Source organism: Salmo trutta, chromosome 6, assembly GCF_901001165.1.
Source record: "Salmo trutta chromosome 6, fSalTru1.1, whole genome shotgun sequence".
NCBI classification, from domain to species: domain Eukaryota; kingdom Metazoa; phylum Chordata; class Actinopteri; order Salmoniformes; family Salmonidae; genus Salmo; species Salmo trutta.
Window position 1 is genome coordinate 9,529,112 of NC_042962.1, and position 27,500 is coordinate 9,556,611.

General features: G+C 45.2%; 4 protein-coding genes and 1 non-coding gene across 8 annotated transcripts in view; 3 read left to right on the top strand and 2 right to left on the bottom strand.

Moving 5' to 3' along the window:
• Positions 1-1,908: 1,908 nt before the first annotated feature.
• On the top strand, positions 1,909-10,789 carry c6h11orf65 (chromosome 6 C11orf65 homolog). 3 transcript variants are annotated; one of them, XM_029755185.1, is made up of 12 exons: positions 1,909-2,266; positions 2,504-2,559; positions 2,771-2,879; positions 2,957-3,049; positions 3,144-3,197; positions 3,716-3,925; positions 4,092-4,225; positions 5,695-5,865; positions 5,976-6,031; positions 6,166-7,296; positions 7,981-9,369; positions 10,373-10,789. In XM_029755185.1, exons 2-10 carry the CDS (start codon positions 2,525-2,527, stop codon positions 6,306-6,308), a joined length of 1,005 nt encoding a protein of 334 aa, XP_029611045.1. In that variant the 5' UTR covers positions 1,909-2,266; positions 2,504-2,524; the 3' UTR covers positions 6,309-7,296; positions 7,981-9,369; positions 10,373-10,789. The 3 variants fall into 3 exon arrangements, with proteins under 3 accessions (XP_029611045.1, XP_029611044.1, XP_029611046.1); XM_029755184.1 differs by having other exon boundaries at positions 7,981-10,789; XM_029755186.1 differs by lacking the exons at positions 1,909-2,266; positions 2,504-2,559 and having other exon boundaries at positions 2,782-2,879; positions 3,716-3,950; positions 7,981-10,789.
• On the bottom strand, positions 6,654-6,725 carry trnac-gca (transfer RNA cysteine (anticodon GCA)). The gene has a single exon. It is a non-coding gene; the product is annotated as a tRNA-Cys (tRNA).
• A 1,175-nt stretch (positions 10,790-11,964) lies between the features above and the next one.
• LOC115195383 (proteasome maturation protein) lies at positions 11,965-13,524 on the top strand. Its single transcript, XM_029755187.1, has 6 exons — positions 11,965-12,045; positions 12,502-12,602; positions 12,705-12,765; positions 12,917-13,018; positions 13,141-13,234; positions 13,324-13,524. Exons 1-6 carry the CDS (start codon positions 12,043-12,045, stop codon positions 13,389-13,391), a joined length of 429 nt encoding a protein of 142 aa, XP_029611047.1. The 5' UTR covers positions 11,965-12,042; the 3' UTR covers positions 13,392-13,524.
• Positions 13,525-17,614: 4,090 nt separating this feature from the next.
• On the top strand, positions 17,615-19,389 carry ndufb4 (NADH:ubiquinone oxidoreductase subunit B4). Of its 2 annotated transcripts, none has more exons than XR_003878685.1 (3): positions 17,615-17,819; positions 18,143-18,470; positions 19,221-19,389. XR_003878685.1 is itself a non-coding variant. In XM_029755189.1 (3 exons), exons 1-3 carry the CDS (start codon positions 17,643-17,645, stop codon positions 19,281-19,283), a joined length of 384 nt encoding a protein of 127 aa, XP_029611049.1. In that variant the 5' UTR covers positions 17,616-17,642; the 3' UTR covers positions 19,284-19,389. The 2 variants fall into 2 exon arrangements, 1 of the variants encoding a protein (XP_029611049.1); XM_029755189.1 differs by having other exon boundaries at positions 17,616-17,819; positions 18,143-18,286.
• Positions 19,390-19,434: 45 nt separating this feature from the next.
• Positions 19,435-27,500, bottom strand: part of hgd (homogentisate 1,2-dioxygenase) — an 8,584-nt gene continuing 518 nt past the window's right edge. Inside the window, exons 2-14 of the mRNA XM_029755188.1 lie at positions 25,451-25,522; positions 25,200-25,288; positions 24,939-25,044; positions 24,782-24,841; positions 24,569-24,660; positions 24,447-24,481; positions 24,279-24,358; positions 23,488-23,587; positions 23,274-23,398; positions 20,519-20,623; positions 20,312-20,438; positions 19,923-20,104; positions 19,435-19,840 (exon numbers count right to left, since the gene is read on the bottom strand). Of these exons, the coding sequence (XP_029611048.1) occupies positions 19,697-19,840; positions 19,923-20,104; positions 20,312-20,438; positions 20,519-20,623; positions 23,274-23,398; positions 23,488-23,587; positions 24,279-24,358; positions 24,447-24,481; positions 24,569-24,660; positions 24,782-24,841; positions 24,939-25,044; positions 25,200-25,288; positions 25,451-25,522 (1,317 nt within the window). The 3' untranslated portion in view covers positions 19,435-19,696. The remainder of the gene's footprint in view (positions 19,841-19,922; positions 20,105-20,311; positions 20,439-20,518; positions 20,624-23,273; positions 23,399-23,487; positions 23,588-24,278; positions 24,359-24,446; positions 24,482-24,568; positions 24,661-24,781; positions 24,842-24,938; positions 25,045-25,199; positions 25,289-25,450; positions 25,523-27,500) is intronic.

Genomic DNA, 27,500 nt, shown 5'->3' on the forward strand with positions numbered 1-27,500 from the left:
TTCCCTTCTCCCTTCCCTTCCCCTTCCTTCCCTTCCCCCTCCCTTCCCCCCCTTCCCTCCCTTCTCCCTTCCCTTCCCCCTTCCCCCTTCCCTTCCCTTCCCTTTCTCCTTCCCTTCTCCCTTCCCTTCTCCCTTCCCTTCTCCCTTCCCTTCTCCCTTCCCTTCTCCCTTCCCCCCTTCCCTTCCCTTCCCTTCTCCCTTCCCCCTTCCCTTCCCTTCCCTTCCCCCTTCCCCCTTCCCTTCCCTTCCCTTCTCCCTTCCCCTTCCCTTCCCTTCCCTTCTCCCTTCCCTTCCCTTCCCTTCTCCCTTCCCTTCCCTTCTCCCTTCCCCCTTCCCTTCTCCCTTCCCTTCCCCCTTCCCTTCCCTTCTCCCTTCCCTTCCCTTCTCTCCTTCCCATCGTCCCCTCTTCTGTCCATCTACCTCACACCCTGGCAAGTTTTCTCTCTCTTTCTCTATCTATTGCTCTTTCTCTCTCTCTGGGCGTATGCCCAGAAGTAGGTGGGCGTATGCATGGCCACCCCTACACCTGCACCACTGGGTGAGATTGAAGCTGTCCTTCCCTGCCTTGCACGCATTGCTCTGTGTATACTAGAGTATAATCACGTACAGTATTTCCCTCTTTTTCTAGAGAGGAACAGGGGCAGTGTGTAATGTGTGATTAACTAAATTGACTTTGTATTTGTATAGAATCTTCATTCTCCATAGAGACGCTGGATGCAGTTTCAGTCCCTTGCAATTCCTCACATCCTAAATGTTAAGTAGAGAAGAACATCCATAGACATGGAGCTGCTGCAGCAGATAGACCATTTCCTACAGGTAACATCCATAGACATGGAGCTGCTGCAGCAGATAGACCACTTCCTACAGGTAACATCCATAGACATGGAGCTGCTGCAGCAGATAGACCACTTCCTACAGGTAACATCCATAGACATGGAGCTGCTGCAGCAGCAGATAGACCACTTCCTACAGGTAACATCCATAGACATGGAGCTGCTGCAGCAGCAGATAGACCACTTCCTACAGGTAATATCCATAGACATGGAGCTGCTGCAGCAGCAGATAGACCACTTCCTACAGGTAACATCCATAGACATGGAGCTGCTGCAGCAGCAGATAGACCACTTCCTACAGGTAATATCCATAGACATGGAGCTGCTGCAGCAGCAGATATACCACTTCCTACAGGTAACATCCATAGACATGGAGCTGCAGCAGCAGATAGACCACTTCCTACAGGTAACATGCATAGACATGGAGCTGCTGCAGCAGATAGACCACTTCCTACAGGTAACATCCACAGACATGGAGCTGCTGCAGCAGATAGACCACTTCCTACAGGTAACATCCATAGACATGGAGCTGCTGCAGCAGATAGACCACTTCCTACAGGTAACATCCATAGACATGGAGCTGCTGCAGCAGATAGACCACTTCCTACAGGTAACATCCATAGACATGGAGCTGCTGCAGCAGCAGATAGACCACTTCCTACAGGTAACATCCATCCAAAAGGGTTTTTGGAATAAACTCCAAAAATAAAGTCCGAGGTTAACACAAGTTTAGGAGATCTTGTGGGGGGGTAAGAGATCTTATGTGGGGGGGGTAAAATTCCAGGCCAGAATTGTTGTCCCAGTCCGCCCATGGGTGAAAGTGCAAGGTGATGAGCTTGATGCTCATTTCCAATAAATATTAAGGGGTCTTATTCTTATTCGTTTGACAAATAAAATCAATATTGCTCTTTTGTCCATAATAATCTTATCATGTCGGCTATACCCGCGTTATATCGACTGGCTGTTGTGTAAAACGCACCTGGTCAAACTCGCTATAAAACGCAAAAAAATGTTGTTAGAAAACGATCAATAGAGTTGAAAATGCGATGGAAACTCATTTAACTGCAAAAAAATGTGTATGTGCACTACATCATCACGCACAAACTTTTATTTCAAACAAAATATATTTGATGGAAACACAATTGTGGTGGGAATATAGCATTTAGTTTTTATGCAAAGTTTTGCATATTCGCGTGAAAATACGTCGCCAATTGGATGGAAATGTAGCTGGTGACACGCTCTGCATGTTGCTTGGTAACCAAATGGCGTTTGCTCAAACAGGGAAAACCTGAACACAACAACTCTGCGTTTAGGGCATGTTTTGCAAATATATATATATATATATATAACGAAAACAAATGATGACGTGTATTAACTAACTGTTATCTATATATCAACGGGCAAGAGTTGTGTTTTGAACAGACACATTTAGGGTAAGCTCTGTGCGTAATTGGAATAGGTGGATCATCATAGTGCGACGAATGTAGACGGTTCGTTTTTCTGACGCAGTTGCTGGGCGAGTCAGTTGTCTGTCTGTGTCTGTCTGTTGCCAGTGTTTATTCTACGCGTGTCTGTGTTCAGTTTTGCTGCATAAGGTCTCTGTTCATTGTGACCGTTGCATAACAACAGTTATTTAATGTTCTTTGTATTTATACCCATTTCGGTCACAGGCACAGGTCCAGTTCATAAGCATGGAGAAGAACATTTACAATTACGCAATAGAAAGGTTAGTAGAAGTTATTCCTAAACTCAACATTAAATGGATATGCCTCCACCACCTACACCTAAAGTTACAATGCCTCAGTATTTTAGAGCAGGTATCAGATGATGTGCCACCACTCAAGCAGTAAAAGTGAAGGTTCTTAGTACCAGTCGCACCACCCCACCTCAAACACTGATCTCAGCCCACCATAGTTACCCCTTTAACCCCCTCCCAGTGCCCCTTCGTCCCCCCCAGTGGAGGATATGACGGAGCTGGACAGCCGGCAGCAGAGAGTCCACCACAGAGCTGCCAGGATGATACAGAGGACATGGAGGAGACATGTGGTGGGTGGAACCACAATACAACACACACTAACATACCAACACGCACAGACCGTGTAACCTCTATATCCTATGTGTAGGATACACGCGTGTTCCAGTACTTCAAGAACCTTGTGAGGTTCCGTAACCAGGGAGACCCTCGACTCCTGCTCAAAAATGTCAACCCCAGAGAGGTACAGACACCAGACACACACACACACACACACACACAGACAGACACACAGACTCACACACACAGACACATGAATGTTACTATGGTTGTTGCAGGCAAATATTCTGGATGCTGCTGCAGGAGTCCACATCAGATTCAGACTGGGAGGGGTAAGTTCATTTTGTCAGTGCTAAAATGCACATTATAAACTGGCTGGTTCAAGCCCCGAATGCTGATTGGCTGGCAGCTGCATTATATCAGACCATATGAAAAAGAAAAGAGCCTCACACTCTAGGAGATCAGATGTGATCATTTATAACCAACGTTTGGACAGACAAGCTGTCTTCATCAGACCCCGGTATGACAAAACATGTATTATACTGTTTAATTATGTTGGTAACCAGTTTTCAATTGCAATAAGGCACCTCAGGGTTTGTGGTATATGGCCAATATACCACGGCTAAGGGCTGTATCCAGGCACTCCGCGTTGCATCGTGCTTAAGAATAGCCCTTAGCTGTGGTATATTGGCCATATACCACACACCCCTGGGCCTTATTGCTTAAATAAACACCCATCACTCGCAATACTAATACCTGAATTTATTTCAAAATCTATCTGCGATGATTTATGCAATACAAATAGATGTGTGCATGCTAATGTGAGATGGGTTTTTCTCTCCCCTCACAGACCACCTTTCCACCGAGCATCTACTATAAGATCTACACCCATCGACCCATCGTGGACATGTGTGCCAACAGCCCCAAGGACTACACCCACCCCAGGCAGAAGAGGCCCGTCCCCAGGCAGATACACAACGGGAGGACCCAGGTGCAGGACGACCATGCTGGCTGGTACCACCGCGTGGAGAACAACAGCTGGAGACTGCTCTCTGGGAAGGTGGTGCACAAGTTCTGTATCAGATGTGGGTTCAGTATGATATGGTTGGAACCACCAACAGAGATACTTTGTTTTCTTTCATTGTTTTAGTGCAGTACTCAGCTACTCTGTGAAAGAAGAATCATTTGAGAAGCGCTGTGCACTCTCTCTCTCTGTATTGGTTCAGGCTGCTCTGTTAGGTGACATCATCCCGTTGGAGACCAATGGCAGGAAGGTGGAGTTTCACCATTCCAAACTGCAGCGTCGTCAGGACGTGGACAGGAGGAAGAAGAGGAGGAAGATTGAATGGTTGAAGCAGATGTGAGTTCGTGTGCGTCCTTACCTGCAACAGCACTACTCCCCTGTTCACTCACCTGTATGCAACAGCACTACTCACCTGTTCACTCACCTGTATGCAACAGCACTACTCACCTGTTCACTCACCTGCATGCAACAGCACTACTCACCTGTTCACTCACCTGTATGCAACAGCACTACTCACCTGTTCACTCACCTGTATGCAACAGCACTACTCACCTGTTCACTCACCTGTATGCAACAGCACTACTCACCTGTTCACTCACCTGTATGCAACAGCACTACTCACCTGTTCACTCACCTGTATGCAACAGCACTACTCACCTGTTCACTCACCTGCATGCAACAGCACTACTCACCAGTTCACTCACCTGTATGCAACAGCACTACTCACCTGTTCACTCACCTGTATGCAACAGCACTACTCACCTGTTCACTCACCTGTATGCAACAGCACTACTCACCTGTTCACTCACCTGCATGCAACAGCACTACTCACCTGTTCACTCACCTGTATGCAACAGCACTACTCACCTGTTCACTCACCTGTATGCAACAGCACTACTCACCTGTTCACTCACCTGCATGCAACAGCACTACTCACCTGTTCACTCACCTGTATGCTCAAACTGCATCATTATTGCTTATCTGTAACAGCAATGCTAACCTGTAATAGCCTCAGCTGTCCCCCTCACCACTACGTGTCCCTCTACCTGCCCCCCTCACCCTCACCTGTCCCCCTCAGCCTCACCTGTCCCTCTATCTGCCCCCCTCACCCTCACCTGTCCCCCTCAGCCTCACCTGTCCCTCTATCTGCCCCCCTCACCCTCACCTGTCCCCCTCAGCCTCACCTGTCCCTCTACCTGCCCCCCTCACCCTCACCTGTCCCCCTCAGCCTCACCTGTCCCTCTACCTGCCCCCCTCACCCTCACCTGACCTCCTCAGCTTCACTTGTCCCTCTACCTGCCCACCTCACCCTCACCTGTCCCCCTCAGCCTCACCTGTCCCTCTACCTGTTCCCCTCACCCTCTACCTGTTCCCCTCACCCCTCCTGTCCTTATACCTGTTACCCTCACCTGTCCTTCTACCTGTTCACCCCACCCCACTCCTGTCCCTCTACCTGTTCCCCCCACCCCCTCCTGTCCCTCTACCTGTTCCCCTCACCCTGACCTGTCCCTCTACCTGTTCCCCTCACCCACACCTGTCCCTCTACCTGTTCCCTCACCCCCTCCTGTCCCTCTACCTGTTCCCCCACCCTCTCCTGTCCCTCTATCTGTTCCCCTCACCCTGACCTGTCCCTCTACCTGTTCCCCTCACCCACACCTGTCCCTCTACCTGTTCCCCTCACCCTGACCTGTCCCTCTACCTGTTCCCCTCACCCATACCTGTCCCTCTACCTGTTCCCCTCACCCACACCTGTCCCTCTACCTGTTCCCCTCACCCACACCTGTCCTTCTACCTACTGTCTGCAGGTATGACTGTGGCTGTCTGCATGCACGTACAGAGCATAGTGAGACAGCCATGCTGGTGGAGCGATCAGCCCAGGGCATGATGGACGCCGTGGAGCAGCTAGGACCCAACCACATCGTAGAGTGGGAGGTGGATGAACTACTGGAGTGGACCAACGCTCTCAACTTTGACGAGTAACTAACCACCATATGTACCTTTTTTATCATCCTTCATTATAACAGGTGATTGAGACAGTTGCAATACAGTGTTACCCAAAGCAACAATGCTTTTTATATTTCTGCAGGTATATTAATGACTGGAGGGTTGTGGGTACCAGTAATTCCTCTGAGTCTTGGAAAGGTACAATTATTTCTTCCTTGACCTGAGGCACAAAATAACCACACCAACAACTTCTGTGGGATTATAGCACCCACTTCTGGTTAAAGGGAGTAAAAATGCTATTTTGCTCTCTTTCTGTTTCTCTTTCTCACAAGATAAGAGGCCTTCCAACCTGGAGCCTTGTGTTGAGTTCTCAGGGCTGGGGCAGGAGGACAGCCAGGTGGATACCTACAGCAGTATCCTCCACCCCCTGGTCTCCAGCCTCATCAAGTCAGAACACTCCAAGGCCAATCTCTGACTGACTGGATGGCTGGCTGACTGACTGGCTGACTGGCTGACTGACTGCATCGTATTGCTGACCAGACCAGAAAATTGTAATACCAACCATCAGACACTACTACTATGACACTATGCAGTGAGATTAAATTACATGTGATGAGCAATAAAGCAAGTGGTGAATGTAACTATGTAATTATGATAATACATTATATATTATTGTAGCTAAGGGTAGGATTGTTTCTTTCTACTCCGCTGTTCACGAAACTGTAATGGACCTAATCACACCAGATGTAGGCAGGTACAATGCGTTTTAAAGGTTATACTTATTGAGGTTAAAGTATGAGCAAAAGTATCAAACAAAACGAGGGGGCACCCGGATTTGAACCGGGGACCTCTTGATCTGCAGTCAAATGCTCTACCACTGAGCTATACCCCCGTACTCATAACATGTGGAAAATTATTTTGATATAAATCTTAATCCATTTGTGGATATTGTACATACAATATCAGTATGATAAATCATATATAGACACATATAAACGACACAGTAGTTCCAAAAGCAGCAAACATCGTACTTTCCTTTTCATTGACGTCTTATCTTTTTTATTACGTCTATTTTTATCATCTGATTCGGAAGTGTCGTCAGACGATGAAAGAGGGTTAGAGGTTGGAAAAGGCGTAGTGCGGACGTTATGGAGAAGTTGGGTGAAGAAACAGCTGTGCTGGAATGCGAACCATATTCTTGTCCGTTCTGATTGTATGCAGCGGGAGGATGAGGGTCAAAGATCGGTAGTGGGAAGACATCGGGAAGAAAAGAGATCACGATACAGAAAGCAGTGGAGCGTCTAGTAAAGAAAGCCACCCGATCGGGTGCACTGCACCCCGAAAGCATAAATATGGCCAAAGTAGGAAGAACGAGTAATAATGTGTTGGAGTGGAAAGTGGTAATAGTGTTTGATGACAACACAGAGCCTCATTTACAACTAACTCAGGCCGTAGAGAAAGAGGTAGGTGAAGTGAAATTAGTTCGTTTCATTGGACATGGTAGATTGTTAATATTGTGTGGTAGCCAGGCTCAGCAAGAGAATATTCTGAAAATGGAAAACGCATAAAGATTAAAACCATGTCCCTGGTGCATATGCTAGATTGAGGGGAGTCATCATAGAGTCCCAAATATATGTCCACAGATTATATTAAAGAAAATGTGACGGGAGGTCAAGAGGGTCAAAGAAGTGAAAGTTTATCAGTGATGCTGAGGTTTTGAGAAAGTCTTGCTAGGAAAAGTACAGATAGGATACCTTAGTTACAATGTGAGAGAATTTGTCCCATATCCACTGTGGTGTTTTAAATGCCAAAGAACGGGACATGTAGCCAGGGGCGGGGCCAGAGGGGTGTCCAAGGTGGCTCTGGCATCTGATTGGCCACCCTGGATGCCACCCCAAATATGTTATTCGTTACTGTCAGTTTGATGCTGATTGACATCTAATTTCACCTCTTGTTGAAAGAATCATTTATTTTCTGCTGCAGCGCATTTTTCAAATCAGACTTATGTTCCAACAGGACCCAATGGTAGACCAGGCCTATACTTTATACTACACATTTTAGTAAGCAGCTGTTAGTATCTAATCTTGTGGATCCCTAAATTATACATTTCCATAGAGATATGACACATTATTTAACGTGTATTTCAGACATTTCAAGATCCAGAGAAGAGGGTCCTGTACAGCCAGAACTCAGCATGGTACTAGGAAACGGGCTTTCAACAGCTCCTGGTATAAAGGACAATTCATGGCTTGAATATTCTGTAAATCAAGATTCAACTTATTGTTTCGCCTGTAGGCATTTTTCTCTGCCCAATACACCTGAATCTGCCTTCACATCACAGTCAGGTTTTTGTAACTGGAAAAAGGTGCTGTTGAAAGATTCTGGGTTTAAGCTCCATTCGAAGGCAGAGCATCATATCAACGATATGTATGCTTGGAATCAGCATGAAAGGGCTATTGACATCAACTCATCAATGTTAGACGTCAGAAATGAGGACCGGAAAAAGAAAGTGGAGGAAAACTGTACTGACATTAAAACAATTGCAGATGTGCTCCTATTAACTGCCACTCAAAATATAGCGCAGAGAGGTCATCGAGAGTCTGATGACTCTCACAACAAGGGTCATTTTTTGACAATCTTAGAAGAAATAGCAAAGCATGACCCTCATAGAGAAAAGGATGAATGCATGTGGCAGTGCTAAGTACACAAGCCACCAAATCCAGAAGGAAGTTCTTGAGGGCTGAGCTGAGATGGTACAAAGTGAAATAATAAGACAAGTAAAAGAAAGTGAAGTTTTTAGTGTAATTGCAGATGAAACCAAAGATTTAAAGAAAAATAACACGTCTTTAGTTGTGAGGTACTTTTACAACGGGACCATCCACAAAAGCTTTTTACACTTTCAGTCATCTGAAAGCTTAGATGCAGCACGGCTCACAAAAATTATAATTGATTGCCTTGAAAAACATGGTCTGGACTACAGAAATAATCTTGTGGGGCAAGGCTTTGACGGTGCATCTGTCATGAGCAGAAAGCATTCTGGTGTGTCTGCACGGATTAAAAACAGTGCAAGATTTGCATTTTATGTGCACTGTAATGCACATTGTTTGAATTTGTTTCTTGTCGATGCTGTAAAATTAGTGCCTGAGGCAGTTAACTTTTTTGCTTTCCTGCAGAAGCTTTATAACATTGTATCTGGCTCCTACGTTCATCAAGTGGCTTGCAGTTCAGAAAGAGCTGTATCCACAGCAGCAGCCCAGGGAACTACAGAGACTTACGGATGTAAGGTGGGCATGCAAATACATGGCATACTGTAATCTGAGGGACAGGCTTCCAGCAGTTTCGGAGAGTGCTACAGGATATCACACTTTAAAATAGTGGTGATGGATCAGTGGAGGCAAGGGGCCTTCTGTCTCAGATAGATTTACATTTCATAGGGCTTTTGGTTACCTTTTGTAAAGTGCTTGGTGATGCCAAATCTATTTCTGACATGCTCCAATCAAGCTCTATTGACCTAGCAAGGGCTGTGGATCTAGTAGGTGCCCTTACAGACACATTACAGGACTACAGAAGTGAGGGTTACTTTGGAGAACTATGGAAAGGAGGTTGAAGAGATTGCAGAGCACTGCAAAATAAGTGTACAAACAGTGTGTAAAACACAGCCTAAAACAAGCTTAAGATTTCACGACTCATTTATGATGACCACTGTAGGACAGAAAAATAGTGACCAAGGTGATGGTGAGAGCTTCCAAAGAGCTATCTTTTATCAGGTGCTTGACAGTCTCACAGCTGAGCTGCAGAGGCGTTTTTCAAAGAAGAATCACGAGATAAGGGATCCAGTCTCTCAACCCAAAGAGTACAACATTCTTGAATGAGGAGCCTCTGTTTGCCTTTGCTCAGATCTTTGAGTCAGATTTAGAGGACCTCAAAACATGAGGTTCATCAAACCAAGCGGCTTCTTGATAGGAAAGAGAAAAGCAGAAAGGACAGACCGTCTACTCTCCTTGACTTTGTTGTGTTTCTAGAACCTTATAAAGAGGTCTTCCATGAGCTATTTCGACTTTGTAAGATTTCTGTTGTTACATCAGTCAGCAGTGCTTCTTGCAAGAGGAGAAGCTTCTCAGCTTTAAAACTGATTAAATCCCACCTTAGGACAACAATGGTTAATGACAGGTTAAGTCACCCCGGAATTCTCAGTGTTGAGTCAAGGAGGGCAAGCTGGCGTGCAGTTCAGAAATAGCTGTATCCACAGCAGCAGCCCAGGGAACTACAGAGACTTACGGATGTAAGGTGGGCATGCAAATACATGGCATGCTGTAATCTGAGGGACAGGCTTCCAGCAGTTTCGGAGAGTGCTACAGGATATCACACTTGAAAATAGTGGTGATGGATCAGTGGAGGCAAGGGGCCTTCTGTCTCAGATAGATTTACATTTCATAGGGCTTTTGGTTACCTTTTGTAAAGTGCTTGGTGATGCCAAATGTCTTTCTGACATGCTCCAATCAAGCTCTATTGACCTAGCAAGGGCTGTGGATCTAGTAGGTGCCCTTACATAGATGAGTTTGTGAAACATTTTGCCAGTTTTCACCAGAACCGCAGAATTATACTGTTTTAAATCTACCTAGGATAATTTGGCACTTAGGCGGTCCCTCTGGTCGTGATTAAAACCTGCACTGTGTACTAACTAGAACACTGACATTCTAAAATGATCAATCCAAAGGGTATCAGGTCACACAGATTTAATTTGGTCTTGATTAGACCAATTCCAAACGTTTCTTTGCTATTAGTTAACATAATATATATGAGCATAAATATCATACTTTGTAATATTGATGGGCACCAAAATTATTTTTATTTTTCAAGTCCATTTCTGCATGATACCTGGTATGTCAAATTGCAGTGTTTTTTTGTATATGACATTTTTTGTAAATAAACTATGCAATTTATGTAACACACAAATGCTCTCTTATCTCCTTGGTGCTTGAGCTTTATTCTCTGAAAATATTTTGGATGTTCAACACTTATGGACCCAGATTATATATTCATGAAAACAGAGTGACCCAAGTCTCTCCTGTGTGTGTGTGTGTGTGTGTGTGTGTGAGAGAGAGAGAGACAGAGAAAGAAAGAAATGTAGCTGCAGTTCTGAGGTAGAGACACTGACTATTCATAGTATGTTAAAGAATTCTAGTGAAGTAACCATCTTGGACCACACTATCTGCCACATTGAAGAACTCCAGGTTAAGTGAATTATCACTTCTACCTCTAATCACCAATCATAGGATTCATTCATGCTCCTTAGATGCCAGGTTAGGGTTACATACGAATTTTCTGTCATGGTCTATGGAGCCCCTGAAGTAACCTTGGCCAACCCATGTATAAAAATCTAGTTCCACCACTCAGTGTAGCTGCTCAGTGTAAAGAAAAGAAAATATGTGCCAAGTGTAGAGGGGCACATGATTACGGTGAATGTGGAAGCAATGTGAAGGTTAAGGTTGTACTTGGGGGGGGGGGGGGAACACAGTGCACCATTTGGTGGATGCCAGGAATAGAGAGGGGCTCAGAGACATAGGATTAGTCATGATATATCATATGCAGAGGCCGTAGAATAGGTTAGTAGAACTACAGTGTGGACTGATGGAGCTTACATGGACGTACCTGTAGTAAGTGGACTTACTGTCGGCTGGTGCTTCTGAGGGCCGAGGTCTGTTCAGAAATCTTGTGCTCATAAATGTGCAGTGCCAAAGGACACCTTGACAGTGAATAAAGTTGACTTCATAGCTTTTATTGGTAAGGTTATCAGTACGACTCGGGTTGTGGAAAGCAGAAATGCCAGGTTGAAGGTTATTGTGGAGAAGACAAAAGAGATATTGGGGGTAACAGATGGTACTGTTGAAATGGTTGATGGCATGCTGAACAATCCTACGGGTGGAGTGTTTCAGCATGATATAGATCAAGTTGAATGGGGTTGGGGAGGATGTGGCAGAAGTTAGGAATTTATTTGGTTTTTAATTTTATATTTTCATTGTAGTACAGAATTGGTCAGATCATGGTTGATCGTAAATTCCAGCACAGTAGGTGGCGGCATGCACTTTAAACGTTTGTTTGCGGACCGCAATGTCATCATAGAAGAAGAAAAGTAAGTGTCGTCAAACTAACGCGACCCTGACCGGAAGTGTTGTACTAAAAGTGGAAACAGCCGCATCACATCTACAATGGTAGCTATCAAATTACCAACATTTGTTATTTAATTCACACATTAAAAGTGTAAAATGTATGTTTGATAGATAGCTATGTTGTCTATACGAAATACCAATGAATCGTGGGGTTTTATTAATGTATTGCTTGCTGTATTTGCAGAGATTTGTCGTTTGGATTTTGATTAGTCACTCATGCCAGTGAACTGGCTAACGTTAGCGCGTTATTAGCAGCGATGATGTCCAACGTTAGCTCTAGCGAGCTATTTGTGTTTGTTTGTGTCAGTCAGTTTGGTTAATTCATCTAAACTAGCGCCAACAATCTTGCCTACTCTTTGCTTCGTGCCAGCTAGGTAGTTAACAACGTAGCAGTTATCTCAGCTGTTTGGGATACACTAAAGTGTTAGCTAGTAGGTAACGTTAGTCATCATGCCTCTACTATAATGCAGACTGAGTTGTTTTTTTGTTCGTCTCCAGAATACTCGTGGACTACGATCACAGCTTAAGGACAGTGTGCCGGTGACGGGCATGGGTCAACAGGTTGGGCCTTATGGCGTTCAGGACACACTCAGGAGCGGGTGAGAGAACGGTCTCTGCTGGACACTCATTCAACTCAAAGTATGAAACGTTAACTATATGACAGTTTGTGAGACATAACTGACTGTTGAACTCTCTCTCAGGTTCAGCAGTGTGAAAAATGAGCTGCTCCCCAGCCATGCGCTGGAGCTGTCAGAAAAGAATGTGAGTGACACAATACGCTGTTGTTCTGAGCTAAAGGCTAGGCATATGTTCTGGGAGTTAATACAAGTCTTCAGGTCTCATACAACTTTTCTCGAATAAACCACTAATGCTACTTTAGCTCCAACATTGACTTTTGTACACTCCCTTGCAGTTTCAGCTGAACCAGGACAAGATGAACTTCTCCACCCTCAGAAACATCCAGGGCCTCCACGCTCCCCTGAAACTGCAGATGGAGTACAGGGCAGCCAGACAGGTAGACACATGTCTCTCTGATCTTCATTGAAAACAAAGAATAGTGTTGGAGAAAATGCAATAAGCAACTTTCCCACTTACCCCTTACCATTTTCCCTGTCCCTTCTCTCTCTTCCTTCTCAGATCCAGCGCCTTCCGTTCCTGCAAAGCTCACACCTGGCCCTGGACACTCTCAAAGGGAACGATGAGAGCATCAGCTTTGAGGACATCCTCAACGGTAAGAGACACTGTATACAGACGAGACAACAGCGGTAAGAAGTTAAACTAATGTGAACTTAGCACTATATTGTGTCCATCTCCCTGCAGACCCAGCCCAAAGTGAGATGGTGGGTGAGCCCCACATCATGATGGAGTATAAGCTGGGCCTGATGTGAGAGCCGTCAGACCCCTGGATGTTTGTGTTTACCCTCTGTTCACTTCCTCATATGAGACAGCACTCAAGACTTTCGTATCGTTTGATTCCTTTGTTTCTAATAAATCCTATAACTCAAGCATGTTGTTGATCTATTACAGGTGTGTGCTAGTGTTTTTGGTGTGTGCTTGCTTGTTCACTGAATTTATAGAAATACACACTTAAGCACAAGATGCATTACAACTCTTTTTTTTTCAAACAAAGTTAAGATTTGTGTAGGTTTAACTCTTATGAATCTTATCCATCATGACCACACACGTCTGTCAGATGCAGTAGATACTCCCCCGTGGTACAGAAAAACACTGCACCAGGTCCTCGTGCTTCCACACGCCACTTACAGGTACCCCCAATCTACCACCCTCACCTCGTCCCCAACGACTGCCAGCATCCGGCCCGACCCGACGGGGCAGAAAGCCATCTAGTTGCTAGGCTGCGTCCCCGTCTCCATAGTGAACAGGTCTGCCACCCTCCTGACGTCCCACAGCATGACAGAGCCATGGGAATTGCAGTAAGCGATGAGGTCACCAGTGGGGCTGAGTGAGGCGTGGTTGATGGAGCTGCGGTAGCTGTAGATTGTCTAGGCACGCGGCGGTCCGGGTGTCCCACAAGGACAGTCTTCAGCCGAGGAGGTGAGCAGGCTAGTGGAGGAACTACACTGTTGATAGAACCAGTGTGGCTGTGTAGCGGCACCTCTCACTCTGCAGGTCCCACACCTTTTATAATATGGATAATAATCAAGTCTACAAATATGATGGCACACATTACCTCAACACAGTCAGCATGTGTGTGCCAAGTTTGGTAGAAGAACAGGAAATATTTATTTTCTAACAAACCTTAATTGTCATCAAGGGAGCAGGAGGCCACAAAGTCTCCACCAGTGTGGAAGGAGCAGCCCCAAGTGGCTCCAGTGGCTCTCTGGGGTCAGCACACAACGGCCCTCAGAAAGGTCCCATATCTGGAACCTGGAGTCCCACCAGTGGCCCCTAGCTTAACCCCGTCAGGGTGGAAGTTAACCCCAGAGAGCCGTCGCTGTGCCCCTGGCCTGTAGAAATCAGCTCTCCTTCAGGAAGCCGCCAGAGCTGGTCGTCACCAGCTGAGGCAACCACTAGTTTGCTTGGGTGTAGAGCCAGGTAGCTGACAAGCTGGGTGTGGGCCTAGAGATGTTTTATTGTGAAAAAAGAACGAACAGTAACTTTAACATACATTTAGTAGTTTGAGTTGCTATTAGGGAAATAAAATGCCTTGATACATAAAGGGTGAGCAGGGTATTCATCACATCTTACCTTGAGGGTGTTGGTGAGGCGGAATGTGGCTGCCTTGAAGGAGCCCTGAGTAGACACAGACTTCTTCCCTCTGTGGGCCAGCTGGGTGTCTGGTGGTGTTGGGGTCTTTGGAAGGAGCGTAAACACTGACCCCATCCCACTTGGCTTGTTACCACTGTCTTGTTTGGGGTGAGGTTTCGTTGTCTGGTCTTGGGCTACACTCGGAGGTGGGGTGGGGAGGTTGAGAAGGAAGGGTGTTGTCTAAAGTCACCTGCCTCTCCAAGCTGACCAGAATTTCTGCTTCAGACCTGCGTTGTATTTCTCGTTCATCTGTTTCAATGCTGGATCATAAGTGGGGGCACTGTGTGTCTTCAGCTTTCTAATATCTTCAATCAGTATTTTCTTCTCCTGGCCCACTCGCTTGTACTGGAGACAGTGGAAATCTCTGGCTTTTTGGAGCTTGACCAGTCTGTCCTGCTGCTAAGGCTGTTTGTCTGTATTCTCCCCTCTCCCTCTGTGTTTTTCATCTCTGCCAAGAAAATGGTTTTGAGTGTACACATCTGGAACTAGCCCCACATCCTTCCCGTTAAAACAGACATCTCATTCCACTCCGTTTGAAAGCAGTTCATCGTTTTGGTCATGCCCATGCTGATAAGGAGGTTGGGTGGAAAGTCATTGACCACTTCGGGTATGCGAGAAAACGTCTTTGATTGGAGCTTCGCTGTATTGAAAGCCATAATCAGAGTGTGGGAATTGTAGCAGACTCGAGGTAAAATATATCGTACGCTGGTTGTTGTTTGGAAGCAGTGGCGACCCATCATTCAGGTTTTGAGTCCCACATTTTTTGGGGTGGGGCTTACCTGTTTTGCATGTTATTTTGGCATTAATACATGTCACATATCAATTTGCAAACAATGTAAAAAAAAAAAATGTAATTGAGTTAACAAAGCTTCATATGGTCTCTTTTTTGCTTTCTTGAGTAAGGCAGCTCCAAAATGCAGGTGTTTCAGCCTAGCTTAGTACTTTCTGTGGTGGCGGGGCAGCCAGTGGAAAATATGTAGTGTAAGTGCTGGTAATGTCCCCTATTTGCGCCATGATTGGCTCAGTATTCTGTTACTCATGGGGACAGTACGTCACCGCCAAGTCTAAGGGTAGAACTCAAATTCAAGCCCCTTGGGTGCTGCCATAGAGTTACATTAGAAGTGCCCATCCAAGAAGGCTCAAGGTCATTGGCCACTGATAAAATGACGTCAAATTATGTTATATCTAGAGTAGCTTTGATTGGACTGATCATGTCAACATCATACTTTCAAAATCTTAGCTAGCAGCCATCACCATGAATCAAGTTGACAATCTACTGGCAAATCCTTTTTAATCCTAGTCATATGAAGAGAAATAATGAAGAGAAATTATAGATAAATGTATCAGTGCTCATCGGCCATTGGACATAAACATTACACAAGTTGCAAATTCAACAATGAGTGGTTTGGAAGGAATCAGTGACAGTGGCTAACTGCAAGCATTGCAAAGCAATCACTAGCCTGCTATTCAGTGGAATGGCTGTGTGGTCCAAAATCTGGGAATAAGTGTCTCTTTAACAAGTTTAAAATGATAAACAATCAACATTGGCCATGCTGTCAATGAAGCATGCTTTGTACCGCGCTCAAAACAATTGCTAACTCGTAACTGTGAAAACTTAACTTCAGTGAGTACAAGACAACTGGGAATTCTGGAAAAATTTGCTCTGACTGGAAAATATGTTTTGAACGGTCATCCAACTTGGAATTGTAAGTCGGGTACTCGGGCCTCTTTATAGAGCTCCGGCCTGAAGATCAATGACGTCAATATGATTTGGCCTTGTTTTTTTCCCCAAGTTCACAGTTGTCTTGAAAGCACCATAAATCCAGAGAATGCCAGACTTTGATGACAAAATTTGCCCACGAAGGACCGCCAAGCCACCTTCCTGTTCAAGTGAGCACAGCACAATAAGATGAGTCCAAAAATGACTTGTATGCTGCTGCATAAGTTATGTAATGTGCCAGGGAGATATGTATACTGTAGCTAAGAAAGTAATACTAAGTGTATGTTGTGGAATAAGATGTTAGTAGCCCATGTGCCTCACCCCAATAATTTGGTCTATTTACCCCTCTTCATTTTGCCTACTGTTCTGATTTGGTGGTGCACATGTAGCCTATGACCTGTTTTAGAGAAATGTAATCATCACATTTTGTAGAGCTTTCATTGTCCACTTATATGCCTCCTTTATTTATCCTACAGTTCTGACTTGGTGTACTGAGAGAACACTAAGAACAGCACATGTTTGCTGTACATTTCAAAAGTGCTAAACAAATAGTTATACTGACTATGTCTGTCCTAGCTCGCTCATGAATGTCTTAATCGAAATGACGGATTGTCTCATCCGCTTGTCATCCCTTTATGGCATAGTTTGTACATCTCAATTGTCAGTAGAAACCACATTTATTTAAGCAAGTCAGCCATATCAGCTATGTTTTTTAAAAAGGCATTAAATGAGGCTGAATTAACTGTTTCTCTGTCAGGAAAGGCTCTGCTGATAGACAGGTGTAGCAATGGTAAGATGTTGGGACTGCTGTTGGTATAGCTTTATGTAGGCCCTAACAGGCACCTTTGTCACCGTTATAGTGCAGTTAATGTATCGTTTAGTATTGTGGCTTTGCTCGCATGCATCTCACTTTGTATTTTTTTATTTATTGCAATACAAAGATTTACATGCTAAAATCGCCACTGTTTGGAAGTCTTTGTGGACATTTTTAGGCACTCAAAAGTTGACAGTCCCCGCCAAAAAATGGACAGGTTCGTGTGTAATGCTTCGTGTTGCCATGGAAAACTAGCCTGCTGGAAGACAACGCGATACTTCGTGGTAATCTAATCACGTTGTCTGTCTCTACCGTCATTGGTCTCTACTCACAAACATGGCGGACTACCGCGAAGCGCCCTTGGCTACTCGGCCAAAAACGTTGGACCCTGCTGAATATTTCAACCTTTCGCTGGACCAGAGACGTGCCGAGGAGGAGAGGGCTGGCTTAAGGGCCCAGCTGAAGAGACAATATCAGATGCAGCTAAACAACCCGCACAGAAAAGAGCTTATTGTAAGTAGAGTGAGCTAACATGCTAACGCTAGCTAGCTTGCGAATGTCAGACTCACAGTTCACCCAGAGGTAATGCTATTGATGGGGTTTGCTAACTAACGTTACTTTTGTTGATATGACCTTGATGTTACAATTTCGGAGTAAGTTTGCTATATAAACTAATTTGTGATGCATTGTTGTATTCAGTTAAATGTATTCTGGGGGAACATGACTGTTTCTGAATTCAACCGTTTTTACCACGATAGTAGTTGACTGTCATAAGATTGGCACCCACTCTCAAAGAATGGCCGTCATTATTGACATGCTGTTTTTTGTGTTTACAGGAAGACCCTGCCTTGACACGCTGGGTGTACGCACGCACCAACCCCTACAACCACTTCAGAGCCACCAAGAAGACGTCGCTGCTAGGTGGGCTCTTTGGAGTGGTTCCCCTCTTCGTCCTGTACTACGTACTGAAGACGGACAGGGTATGGATGAGATGACACCAACCCTTATCCTACTTGTTCCCTGGCATTAGGGGTCCAAATTCACCCTAGCCTCTATATCAGCGGTCAACAACCTTTTCTGAGTCAAGATCACATTGAGTCAAAATACAAGCTGAGATCTACCGCTCAGGTTTTTTTTTAAATTTTTTTAAACATGACTTAAAAGGTAAGCAACTCAATATTAGGAAAGTGTTCCTATCTATATTAAGAAGGCAAATTTGTACAGGGCCACTAGACTGTGCCCACTAAGGTCATCTATTGAACAGACACATTTGCTGTCTAATACAGAAGTGATTGGAGTCTGAGCCCTCAGACAGAGCCAGTATTAAGTCACTCTCAGTAAATTCATCTTAGCTCATCGACATGGTGAAATTATCATTTTTGCATTATTGGAAGCAAATACACTTTAAAACTTTGTCTGACTCCATAATAGTTAAGTTTTTTGTAAGAAACTGAAGTCAGAGAAGAACACGCGCTAGGCTATCTAAGCTCACCTTCTAGTCCGCCACCATTCTTTGTGACACAGTCTACATGGCACCTCCATTGTTATTAAGATCCTCTCTCACAGACCTGGGTACTGAGGCTCACACTGTGCTGTTATTTCTCCACTGAGAGGAAGAAAAACAACCCTGTATTTATTCATGAGACATTAGTTCATATTATAAACACAACACCAAGAGGAGGTTGCTTAGAGCAGGGCTTCCCAAACTCAGTCTTTTTGGTTTTAGCTAAGCACTACACAGCTGAGTCAAATAACTCATTATCAAGCTTTGATTATTTGAAACAGCTGTGTAGTGCTTGGGAAAAAACCAAAACGGGGGGCCAGAAATGAGTTTGGGAAACCCTGGCTTAGGTGACGATGCTGTCTCTCTGTTGCCATCGTGACCTCATTAACCCCCCCCCCCCCTGTCTGCAGGACAAGAAGGAGGAGCAGATCAAAGCTGGGACCTACGACCGCAAGTTCAAGCTTGCCTACTGAGTTTGCTCATCTCAGACTTCCATTGTAAAGTATTGTAGAGTTAATGTCAGCGTGTGTATTTATTATTGATAACTGAATAAAACGTCCTTTATTGTTGGAAAGCAAATAAAGTGTCTGCCTGTCATTACAAACATACATGGGCAGCAGAGTAGTGAAAACTTGCTATTAAGTCTTCCAGAGTATTTTTATTCATTCACTTTTGTCCAGTACCTTTATCTATCAATGAACTGGTCAGTCAAAAAAACAAGCATACGCGAATTACCCAAACACTCTATTAGGCTGTGAGTGATAGAATGAATTGAGCCACGGTATAGTGGTATGAAGCTAAATAGGTCCAGGATGTTAACTTTATTGGCCTTTGCGCCATGCCTTGAAAGTGATCTAGGGGAAGCAATGACTGTTCTGCTTCTACTCTACTGTTTGCTTGGTCTCCAGTTGGGGTCGAAGTGTTTGCGTAGCGGCTCCCAGCACTGGTAGTAGCTCTTGTCCAGCCTCTGACAAGTCTCCAGACCCCACTTAGTTACCGCCATGCTGAACGACGACTCAAACATGAAGGCCTGAGAGAGAGGGATGTTACTTGACAGCTCACTGATATTTACAGTTTTATAATTTCATCACGTGTGTGCTCCCATATGTTACCATGGTCCCCTCGGCCACCCTCTCTGGTTTGAGGGGAGCGGTGCTGCTCTTCTCGAAGCAGTCTCTGTCAGGACCATGAGGGGTCATCATGCTGTGGAGACTGCCCCCTCCTGGCTGGAAGCCCTCCTCCTTGGCCTCATAGTGGCCCTTGATCAGCCCCATGAACTCACTCATACAGTTCCCTGGAACACAGACACGGGGAGCTCTGACACAAACACACGCTACTACAAAATACATTACAGAGAGACCAGGGACAGGTTAGGGTAGTCACTAGATGGCTATGCTAGAAAGGACAAAGTTCTCGGTAACATCAGAACTGAAGACGAGCAAGTGCTTGAGTTATTTGTTCTTAGGGTTAGAATTGTGTGTGTATGTGTGTTTTGTCGTACTGTGGTAGTACGGGGGTCTGAAGGTGTGGTCGGCCACTCCCCAGCGCGGGGGAAAGATGACAAAGTCAGCCATGGCGACTCCTGGCCGGGTGGACTTGGCCGTCAACACTGTAAAGATGGAAGGATCCTGGTGCACAGATGGAAGAGAAGAAGGGTTAGGGGTGTGTGTGTGTGCATGCTTTATGTGTGCGTGTGTGAGGTTCTCACTGCATGATCGAAGGCCACACAGTTGATGACCATGAAGTTCTCCAGGTTGTATTTGTAGGGTGTGTAGTTTCCATGCCACGCTACCACATTGAAGGGAGAGAAACTCTGCAATCACACACACAAGAAGAAATAGAATGTTAGAATGTATAGTAGGGGTGAGGCAGGCGTCAGCATCCCCTGGCTTACCGCACCTTGGAACTTGAGATGTAGCCGTACCTCAAGTCGGCTTGATATTCATAATTGAAAAACAGACGTAGACCAGCATGGGGACAGAAATAACCTGAGGATAAGGGCTGATTTTGAGCGGTGTGCCTCCTCTCGTTCTCTACTATTCTTTTCATTCACCCCATTCGTTGTGATCTTCAGCTCCAGGTATTTATGCAGTAATTGGTTTCACAATCAAACTTTCTCAAACTTTCACGGCCCTCGGAGAGAGATGGGGAGAGAGACACGAAGACGGTGTAGAGATATTTCTTCATCTTGATTGTTAAAACCACAGCAATTTTATATAGCAGTTCTGGTAATGTCACTGTGAAAGAGACATTCAATGGTAGTTCTAAAATCAATATTATTCATTACAGCTCAAGCTGTCTTCAGGACTGACCTATGTACCCTCTCAAACGTGCGCAAGCACACATGCATTCTCCCACAGACATACACCATAAATGACATACTAACACACTCGCATGCAATACAAGCGCACACACAAACACACCATGCACCCAGGGGGTCGGAGTACCCCAAGGCAGGTAATCTCTTGGGTATTACAGTTCCTGTGATAACTCTGCCAGACTCGATTAAAAACGGAGTGCAAGAAAAAAGAAAAAAACATATTGGCCCAGTCAAGCAAATAATAAGTTAATTTGAGCAATTTCATCTCACTGCAGGGGGACCAAACAGAGACGGAACCTGGCCCCCCATCCTTCCAATATGTGTGACACACACACACACACACACACGTTTCAGGTTAGGTGGGGGGGAAAAGTGCAAGCCCCATCACACGGTCCCGAACCCAGATGACTAAGAGAAAGAGAGGGGTGGATGGAGAGAGGTAGAGAGAAGTTAACGAAAGAAAGAGGGGACCGGTGTATATCCCATGCATACACAGGACATTCGGAAAGTATTCAGATCTCTTCACTTTTTGTTACGTTACAGCCTTTTTCTAAAATTAATAAAATACATGTTTTTCCTCATCAATCTACACAAAATACCCCATAATGACAAAGCAAAAACTGTTTTTTAGAAATGTTTGCAAATGTATTAAATATAAAAAACACCTTATTTCAATAAGTATTCAGACCCTTTGCTATGAGACTCAAACTTGAGTTCAGGTGCATCCTGTTTCCATTGATACTTTTTTAGATGTTTCTACAACTTGACTGGAGTCCACCTGTGGAACAGCCCGCTTGGAGTTTGCCAAAAGGCACTTAAAGGACTCTCAGACCATGAGAAGCATTATTCTCTGGTTTGATGAAACCAAGATTGAACTCTTTGGCCTGAATACCTAGCGTCACGTCTGCAGGAACCTGGCACCATCCCTACGGTGAAGCATGGCGATGGCAGCATCATGCAGTGGGGATGTTTTTCAGCGGCAGGGACTGGGAGACGAGTCAGGATCGAGGGAAATATCAACGGAGCAAAATGCAGAGAGATCCTTGATTAAAACCTGCTCCAGAGCACTCTGGACCTCAGATTGGGGTGAAGGTTCAGCTTCCAACAGAACAACGACCTTAAGCACACAGCCAAGACAACGTAGGAGTGGCTTCGGGACAAGTCTCTGAATGTCCTTGAGTGGCCCAGCCAGAGTCCAGACTGAAAATTGCTGTGCAGCGATGCTCCCCATCCAACCTGACAGACCTTGAGAGCATCTGCAGAGAAGAATGGGAGAACATAACCAAATAGAGGTGTGCCACGTTTGTAGCGTCATACCCAGTAATACTCGAGGCTGTAATCACTGCCAAAGGTGCTTAAACAAAGTACTGAATAAAGGGTCTGAATACTTATGTAAATGAGATTTCAGTTTTTTATTTGTAATACATTTGCAAAAATGCCTAAAAATCTGTTTTTGCTTTGTCATTATGGGGTATTGTGTGTAGATTGATAAAAATATGTTTTTAAATCCTTTTTAGAATAAGGCTGTAAGTTAACAAAATGTGGAAAAAGTGAAAGGGTCTGAATACACTGTATCCCCTCTAACACAGGTGTTTCCACGGTTACCTCCCTCCCTAACACACACACACACACACAAACACACACCCTCCGTCCTCCCTTTCCCTGTCTCTTTAAAATCCCCTCCTGTCAGACAAAATGAGTCGATCCAATTACATGCTCGACAGGAAGCTTTCAGAGCGGGGTTGGGAAATCATTCCCCGGGTAAAATATGCTTAAATGAATGCTTAACTCGAGCAAGGTTTTCTCCCCTTCTGAAAAGACAGGTAGGTATCTGGCGGGAACTCCAGGACGCGTTAACTAATTATGATTAAGGCTGGTAAGTGAGCCGAGACGGGAGCCTGCTGATCAGAACTGTCAGGCATTTTACATTAAATAAATCGGGGAGGGCAGTTCAATGTTAACGTGCAGCTATTCTCGGAGTTGGTGACGGCTAGATAGCTAATCGCTAACATTAGTGGTGTCCCATGTATATATTACAAGCTACTATCATGAATTATAATGCTGTGTATTGTAATGTCTGTGACAGAACATGTACATATGAACTAAAGACACACGTGTACTCACGTCACGCACACGTACACACCTGTTGGCTGGAGAACAGTTTGCCTTGATACTTGTTGATGACGGTGTAGCCTGTGGCCACCTCACGGTCCTCATACCACGCTACCGGAGTCAGGAAGTCCCTGGGATTGGCCAGTCCGTTGGCCCCTAGGAAGATGATAGGTTCACAAATGTTATAGCGTTGAAAGGTGTGAGGGTCAAGGTGTCACGTTGAGGAGGAATGGTGTCACACGCACCTATGGGTCCCAGGTCGGGAAGCTCAAAGTGGGCTCCGTACACCTCCAACACGTAGCCTCTGGTCTCCCCGAACACATCCACACTGAAACGCATACCTTGCTGCAACCATCAAAGGACATACAGATATAGGTGAGGGGACAGGTGAAGGTTGACAGATACAGATGAAGGTTGACAGTTGCAGGTGAAGGTTGACAGTTGCAGGTGAAGGTTGACAGTTGCAGGTGAAGGTTGACAGTTGCAGGTGAAGGTTGACAGTTGCAGGTGAAGGTTGACAGTTACAGGTGAAGGTTGACAGTTGCAGGTGAAGGTTGACAGTTGCAGGTGAAGGTTGACAGTTACAGGTGAAGGTTGACAGTTGCAGGTGTAGGTTGACAGTTACAGGTGAAGGTTGAAAGTTGTAGGTTGACAGTTGCAGGTGAAGGTTGACAGTTGCAAGTGAAGGTTGACAGTTTCAGGTGAAGGTTGACAGTTACAGGTGAAGGTTGACAGTTACAGGTTGACAGTTACAGGTGAAGCTTGACAGTTACAGGTGAAGCTTGACAGTTACAGGTTGACAGTTACAGGTGAAGGTTGACAGTTACAGGTGAAGGTTGACAGTTGCAGGTTGACAGTTGCAGGTGAAGATTGACAGTTACAGGTGAAGGTTGACAGTTGCAGGTTGACAGTTGCAGGTGAAAGTTGACAGTTGCAGGTGAAGGTCGACAATGAGAGGGATTCATGTGAAGCATGGTTTTGTCATTGAGAGCTGTCAAGATTGACAGACGTAAGTTCTCTGGTGCTGCCGTCTCACCTGGATGACACAGATCTCGTTGGGTTCCACCATCATCTTCCCAAACTCTGTAGTGATCAGAACCTCCCCCTGCTGGGGTACTGAGAGAGAGAACGGGCGGGTACTTACTTAGTACTTATCAACTTAATATGTGTACCTTTACTAAAAAAAACTGCATATTTGACTGACCAATGAGGAAATCTCCATCTGAATTGTTGAAACACCTGAAAAGCAGAGACCACATAAAATTGTTGACATGGGGCTCAGAGTTTTAAAGCTCAATTATGGTAGAGATGATGTCACACACACACCTGTCAACCATTGAGGTGTTGCAGGTGAACATGTGGATGCCGATCCCATTGCGGGACTTGGTGTCTCCTGCTCCACATAGGGTGTGCAGACCCTATGGTTGACAGATGGGAGAACCAATCAGACCCAGGACAGATGACAGGCTATGCAGCAGAAACAGCTATTTTCTACCAAGTAAAACCAGAGGACTGAGTGAACGAGGGATTATGTTTTACCGTCACAAAGTCTACTTTCTTCTCGGAGGATTTGGGGATGGTAAACGGCATCCATCGGAGCTACGAAAAGGAAACATTTTTAAATGTTGAGACTTAATTTCCCTGTTTATCTTCTCTCTCTCCCTCCCTCTCTTCCTCTCTCCATTTCTCTCTGTACCTGGTTAGGGTCAGGTTCCACTTCGTCCCATTTCTCTGTTAGGTTTCCACAGTGCATTGCGGTGTAGGGCTTGTGGCGGACGGACGGCAGGATACGGTATAACCAGCTGTAAAATCGAGGAAAGAAAGTTAGCAAAGATAGTGTGTTCGTCTGTGTGCATGTCTATGAATAAGTGCATAAAATTGCTTTGCTGTACACATAATCTGAGGACCATTGAAAGGAGGATACATTCCTGTCAATCACTATTAAATGACTGGATACCTCCTCTTATTGGTTGGCCGTGGGCAGGTGAAGGCGGAGCCAGAGAGTTGTTCAGCATAGAGGCCATAGGGACACACCTGAGGGTTGTTCTGGAGAGACACATCAGAGCTGGGTTCAACATCCCAGAGAGGGTAACGGAGGTGTGAGGGGTGTTGCAGGGGCTACAGAATCTACAATATAGGCTATACAGGTGTGGTTTGAGGGGTGCAGTTGGATAACAGGTGAGGTGTAGGTCTAGTGTGGAATGTTACCTGCCCTTCAGGTAAGGACCCTGGGCAACGAGGGTCTTCAGAGGAGAACTCATTCCCAAACCCACTCAGGTACTGGAGGAGATTGAGAGAGAGGCACTACAGTTGACAGTGATACTTTACATCTGGCTTCAGTATTGCATTATATTATGACATCATCATGTCTATGTTGTTCAGTCCTTATACACTGTACAAAAATATAAATGCAACAGTTTCAAAGATTTTACTGAGTTACAGTTCATGTAAGGATATCAGTCAATTGAAATAAAATCATTAGGCCCTAATCTATGGATCACACATCTGGGAATACAGATATGCATCTGTTGTTCACACATACCTTAAAAAAAAAAAAAGTAGGGGTGTGGATCAGAAAACCAGTCAGTATCTGGTGTGACCACCATTTGCCTCACGCAGCACGACACATTTCCTTCGCATTGAGTTGATCAGGCTGTTGATTGTGGCCTGTTGAATGTTGTCCCACTCCTCTTCAATGGCTGTGTGAAGTTGCTGGATATTCGGCGGGAACTGGAGCACGCTGTCATACCTGTCTATCCAGAGCATCCCAAACATGCTCAACGGGTGACATGTCTGGTGAGTATGCAGGGCATGGAAGAACTGGGACATTTTCAGCTTCCAGGAATTGTGTACAGATCCGGTGAATTAATGGCACGACAATGGGCCTCGTCACGGTATTTCATCATGGTACCTCTGTGCATTCAAATTGATCAAATGCAATTGTGTTTGTTTTCCGTAGCTAATGCCTGCCCATATCATAACCACACCGCCATCATGAGGCAATCTGTTCACAAAATTGACATAAGCAAACCGCTCGCCCACACGAAGCCATACACGCTGTCTGCCATCTGCCCGGTACATTTGAAACCGGGATTCATCCGTAAAGAGCACACTTCTCCAGGGTGCCAGTGGTCATCGAAGTTGAACATTTGCCCACTGAAGTCGATTACAACGCTGAACTGCAGTCAGGTCAAGACCCTGGTGAGGACGACGAGCATGCAGATGAGCTTCCCTGAGATGGTTTCTGACAGTTTGGGCAGAAATTCTTCGGTTGTGCAAACCCACAGATTCATCAGCTGTCTGGGTAGCTGGTCTCAGACGATCCCTCAGGTGAAGAAGCCGGATGTGGAGGTCCTGGGCTGGCGTAATTACACATGGTCTGCGGATGTGAGGCCGGTTGGACATACTGCCAAATTCTCTAAAACGATGTTGGAGGTGGCTTATGGTAGAGAAATTAACATTACATTCTCTGGCAACTGCTCTGGGGGACATTCCTGCAGTCAGCATGACAATTGCACGCTCCCTCAAAACTTGACACATCTGTGGCATTGTGTTGTGTGACAAAACTGCACATTATAAGTGGCCTTTTATTGTCCCCAGCGGTGAATGGATTATCTTGTTAAAGGAGAAATGCTCACTAACAGATGTAAACAAATTTGTGCAAAAAAAATCGAGAGAAATAAGCTTTTTGTACTTATGGAAATTGTATGAGATCTTCTATTTCAGCTCATGAAACATGGGACCAACATTTTACATAACTTTTAGACTTTATGCTCAGAGTACTTGTGTCATCTGTTTGCATACTTGGCACACAATGCAAACCTACGTGACTTTTCTGATGTAGCCATGCAACGCCACAGCAGTACGACCTCATTTTCTCTCTTTCTCCTCTCACAGTAGCCTACGCTTGGAACTTCGACGCACGCACAAACCAAAGAAATTGTGCTGAGTCATCGCGGGTCTGCAAAAGCGCGCGCCTCTTTTTTCCAGTAACGCGCGCTCTCGCGTGATTACATTCCTTGCAGTGTAGTTTACTTGGTGTGGAAGAATGATGCCCAAATTCTCAATAAATGACAGTGGCTGAATGAAACATGAGTGGCACAATGGCCGTCAACTGATTACAGTGTTAACCGTGTTAACTGCGTTCCGAACTCTGCGTTCCGAACTCTGCGTTCCGAACTCTGCGTTCCACAAGCGGCTCGGACGCATCTGGGCAGCTGCTAAACCCAGCGCGCTGATTGGACATACGGGAACGCCT

What these genes read in the sequence shown, in the direction of transcription:
- c6h11orf65 (XM_029755184.1), top strand. Translation starts at nt 2,525, where the DNA reads ATGGAGAAGAACATTTACAATTACGCAATAGAAAG. An exon ending in GGACATGGAGGAGACATGTG is followed by an intron (nt 2,880 to 2,956) that starts GTGGGTGGAACC and finishes TCCTATGTGTAG; the next exon opens with GATACACGCGTGTTCCAGTA. An exon ending in ATTGAATGGTTGAAGCAGAT is followed by an intron (nt 4,226 to 5,694) that starts GTGAGTTCGTGT and finishes TACTGTCTGCAG; the next exon opens with GTATGACTGTGGCTGTCTGC.
- LOC115195383 (XM_029755187.1), top strand. An exon ending in AGTACAGGGCAGCCAGACAG is followed by an intron (nt 13,019 to 13,140) that starts GTAGACACATGT and finishes CTTCCTTCTCAG; the next exon opens with ATCCAGCGCCTTCCGTTCCT. An exon ending in CTTTGAGGACATCCTCAACG is followed by an intron (nt 13,235 to 13,323) that starts GTAAGAGACACT and finishes ATCTCCCTGCAG; the next exon opens with ACCCAGCCCAAAGTGAGATG.
- ndufb4 (XM_029755189.1), top strand. Translation starts at nt 17,643, where the DNA reads ATGGCGGACTACCGCGAAGCGCCCTTGGCTACTCGGCCAAAAACGTTG. An exon ending in CGCACAGAAAAGAGCTTATT is followed by an intron (nt 17,820 to 18,142) that starts GTAAGTAGAGTG and finishes TTGTGTTTACAG; the next exon opens with GAAGACCCTGCCTTGACACG. An exon ending in ACGTACTGAAGACGGACAGG is followed by an intron (nt 18,287 to 19,220) that starts GTATGGATGAGA and finishes CCCTGTCTGCAG; the next exon opens with GACAAGAAGGAGGAGCAGAT.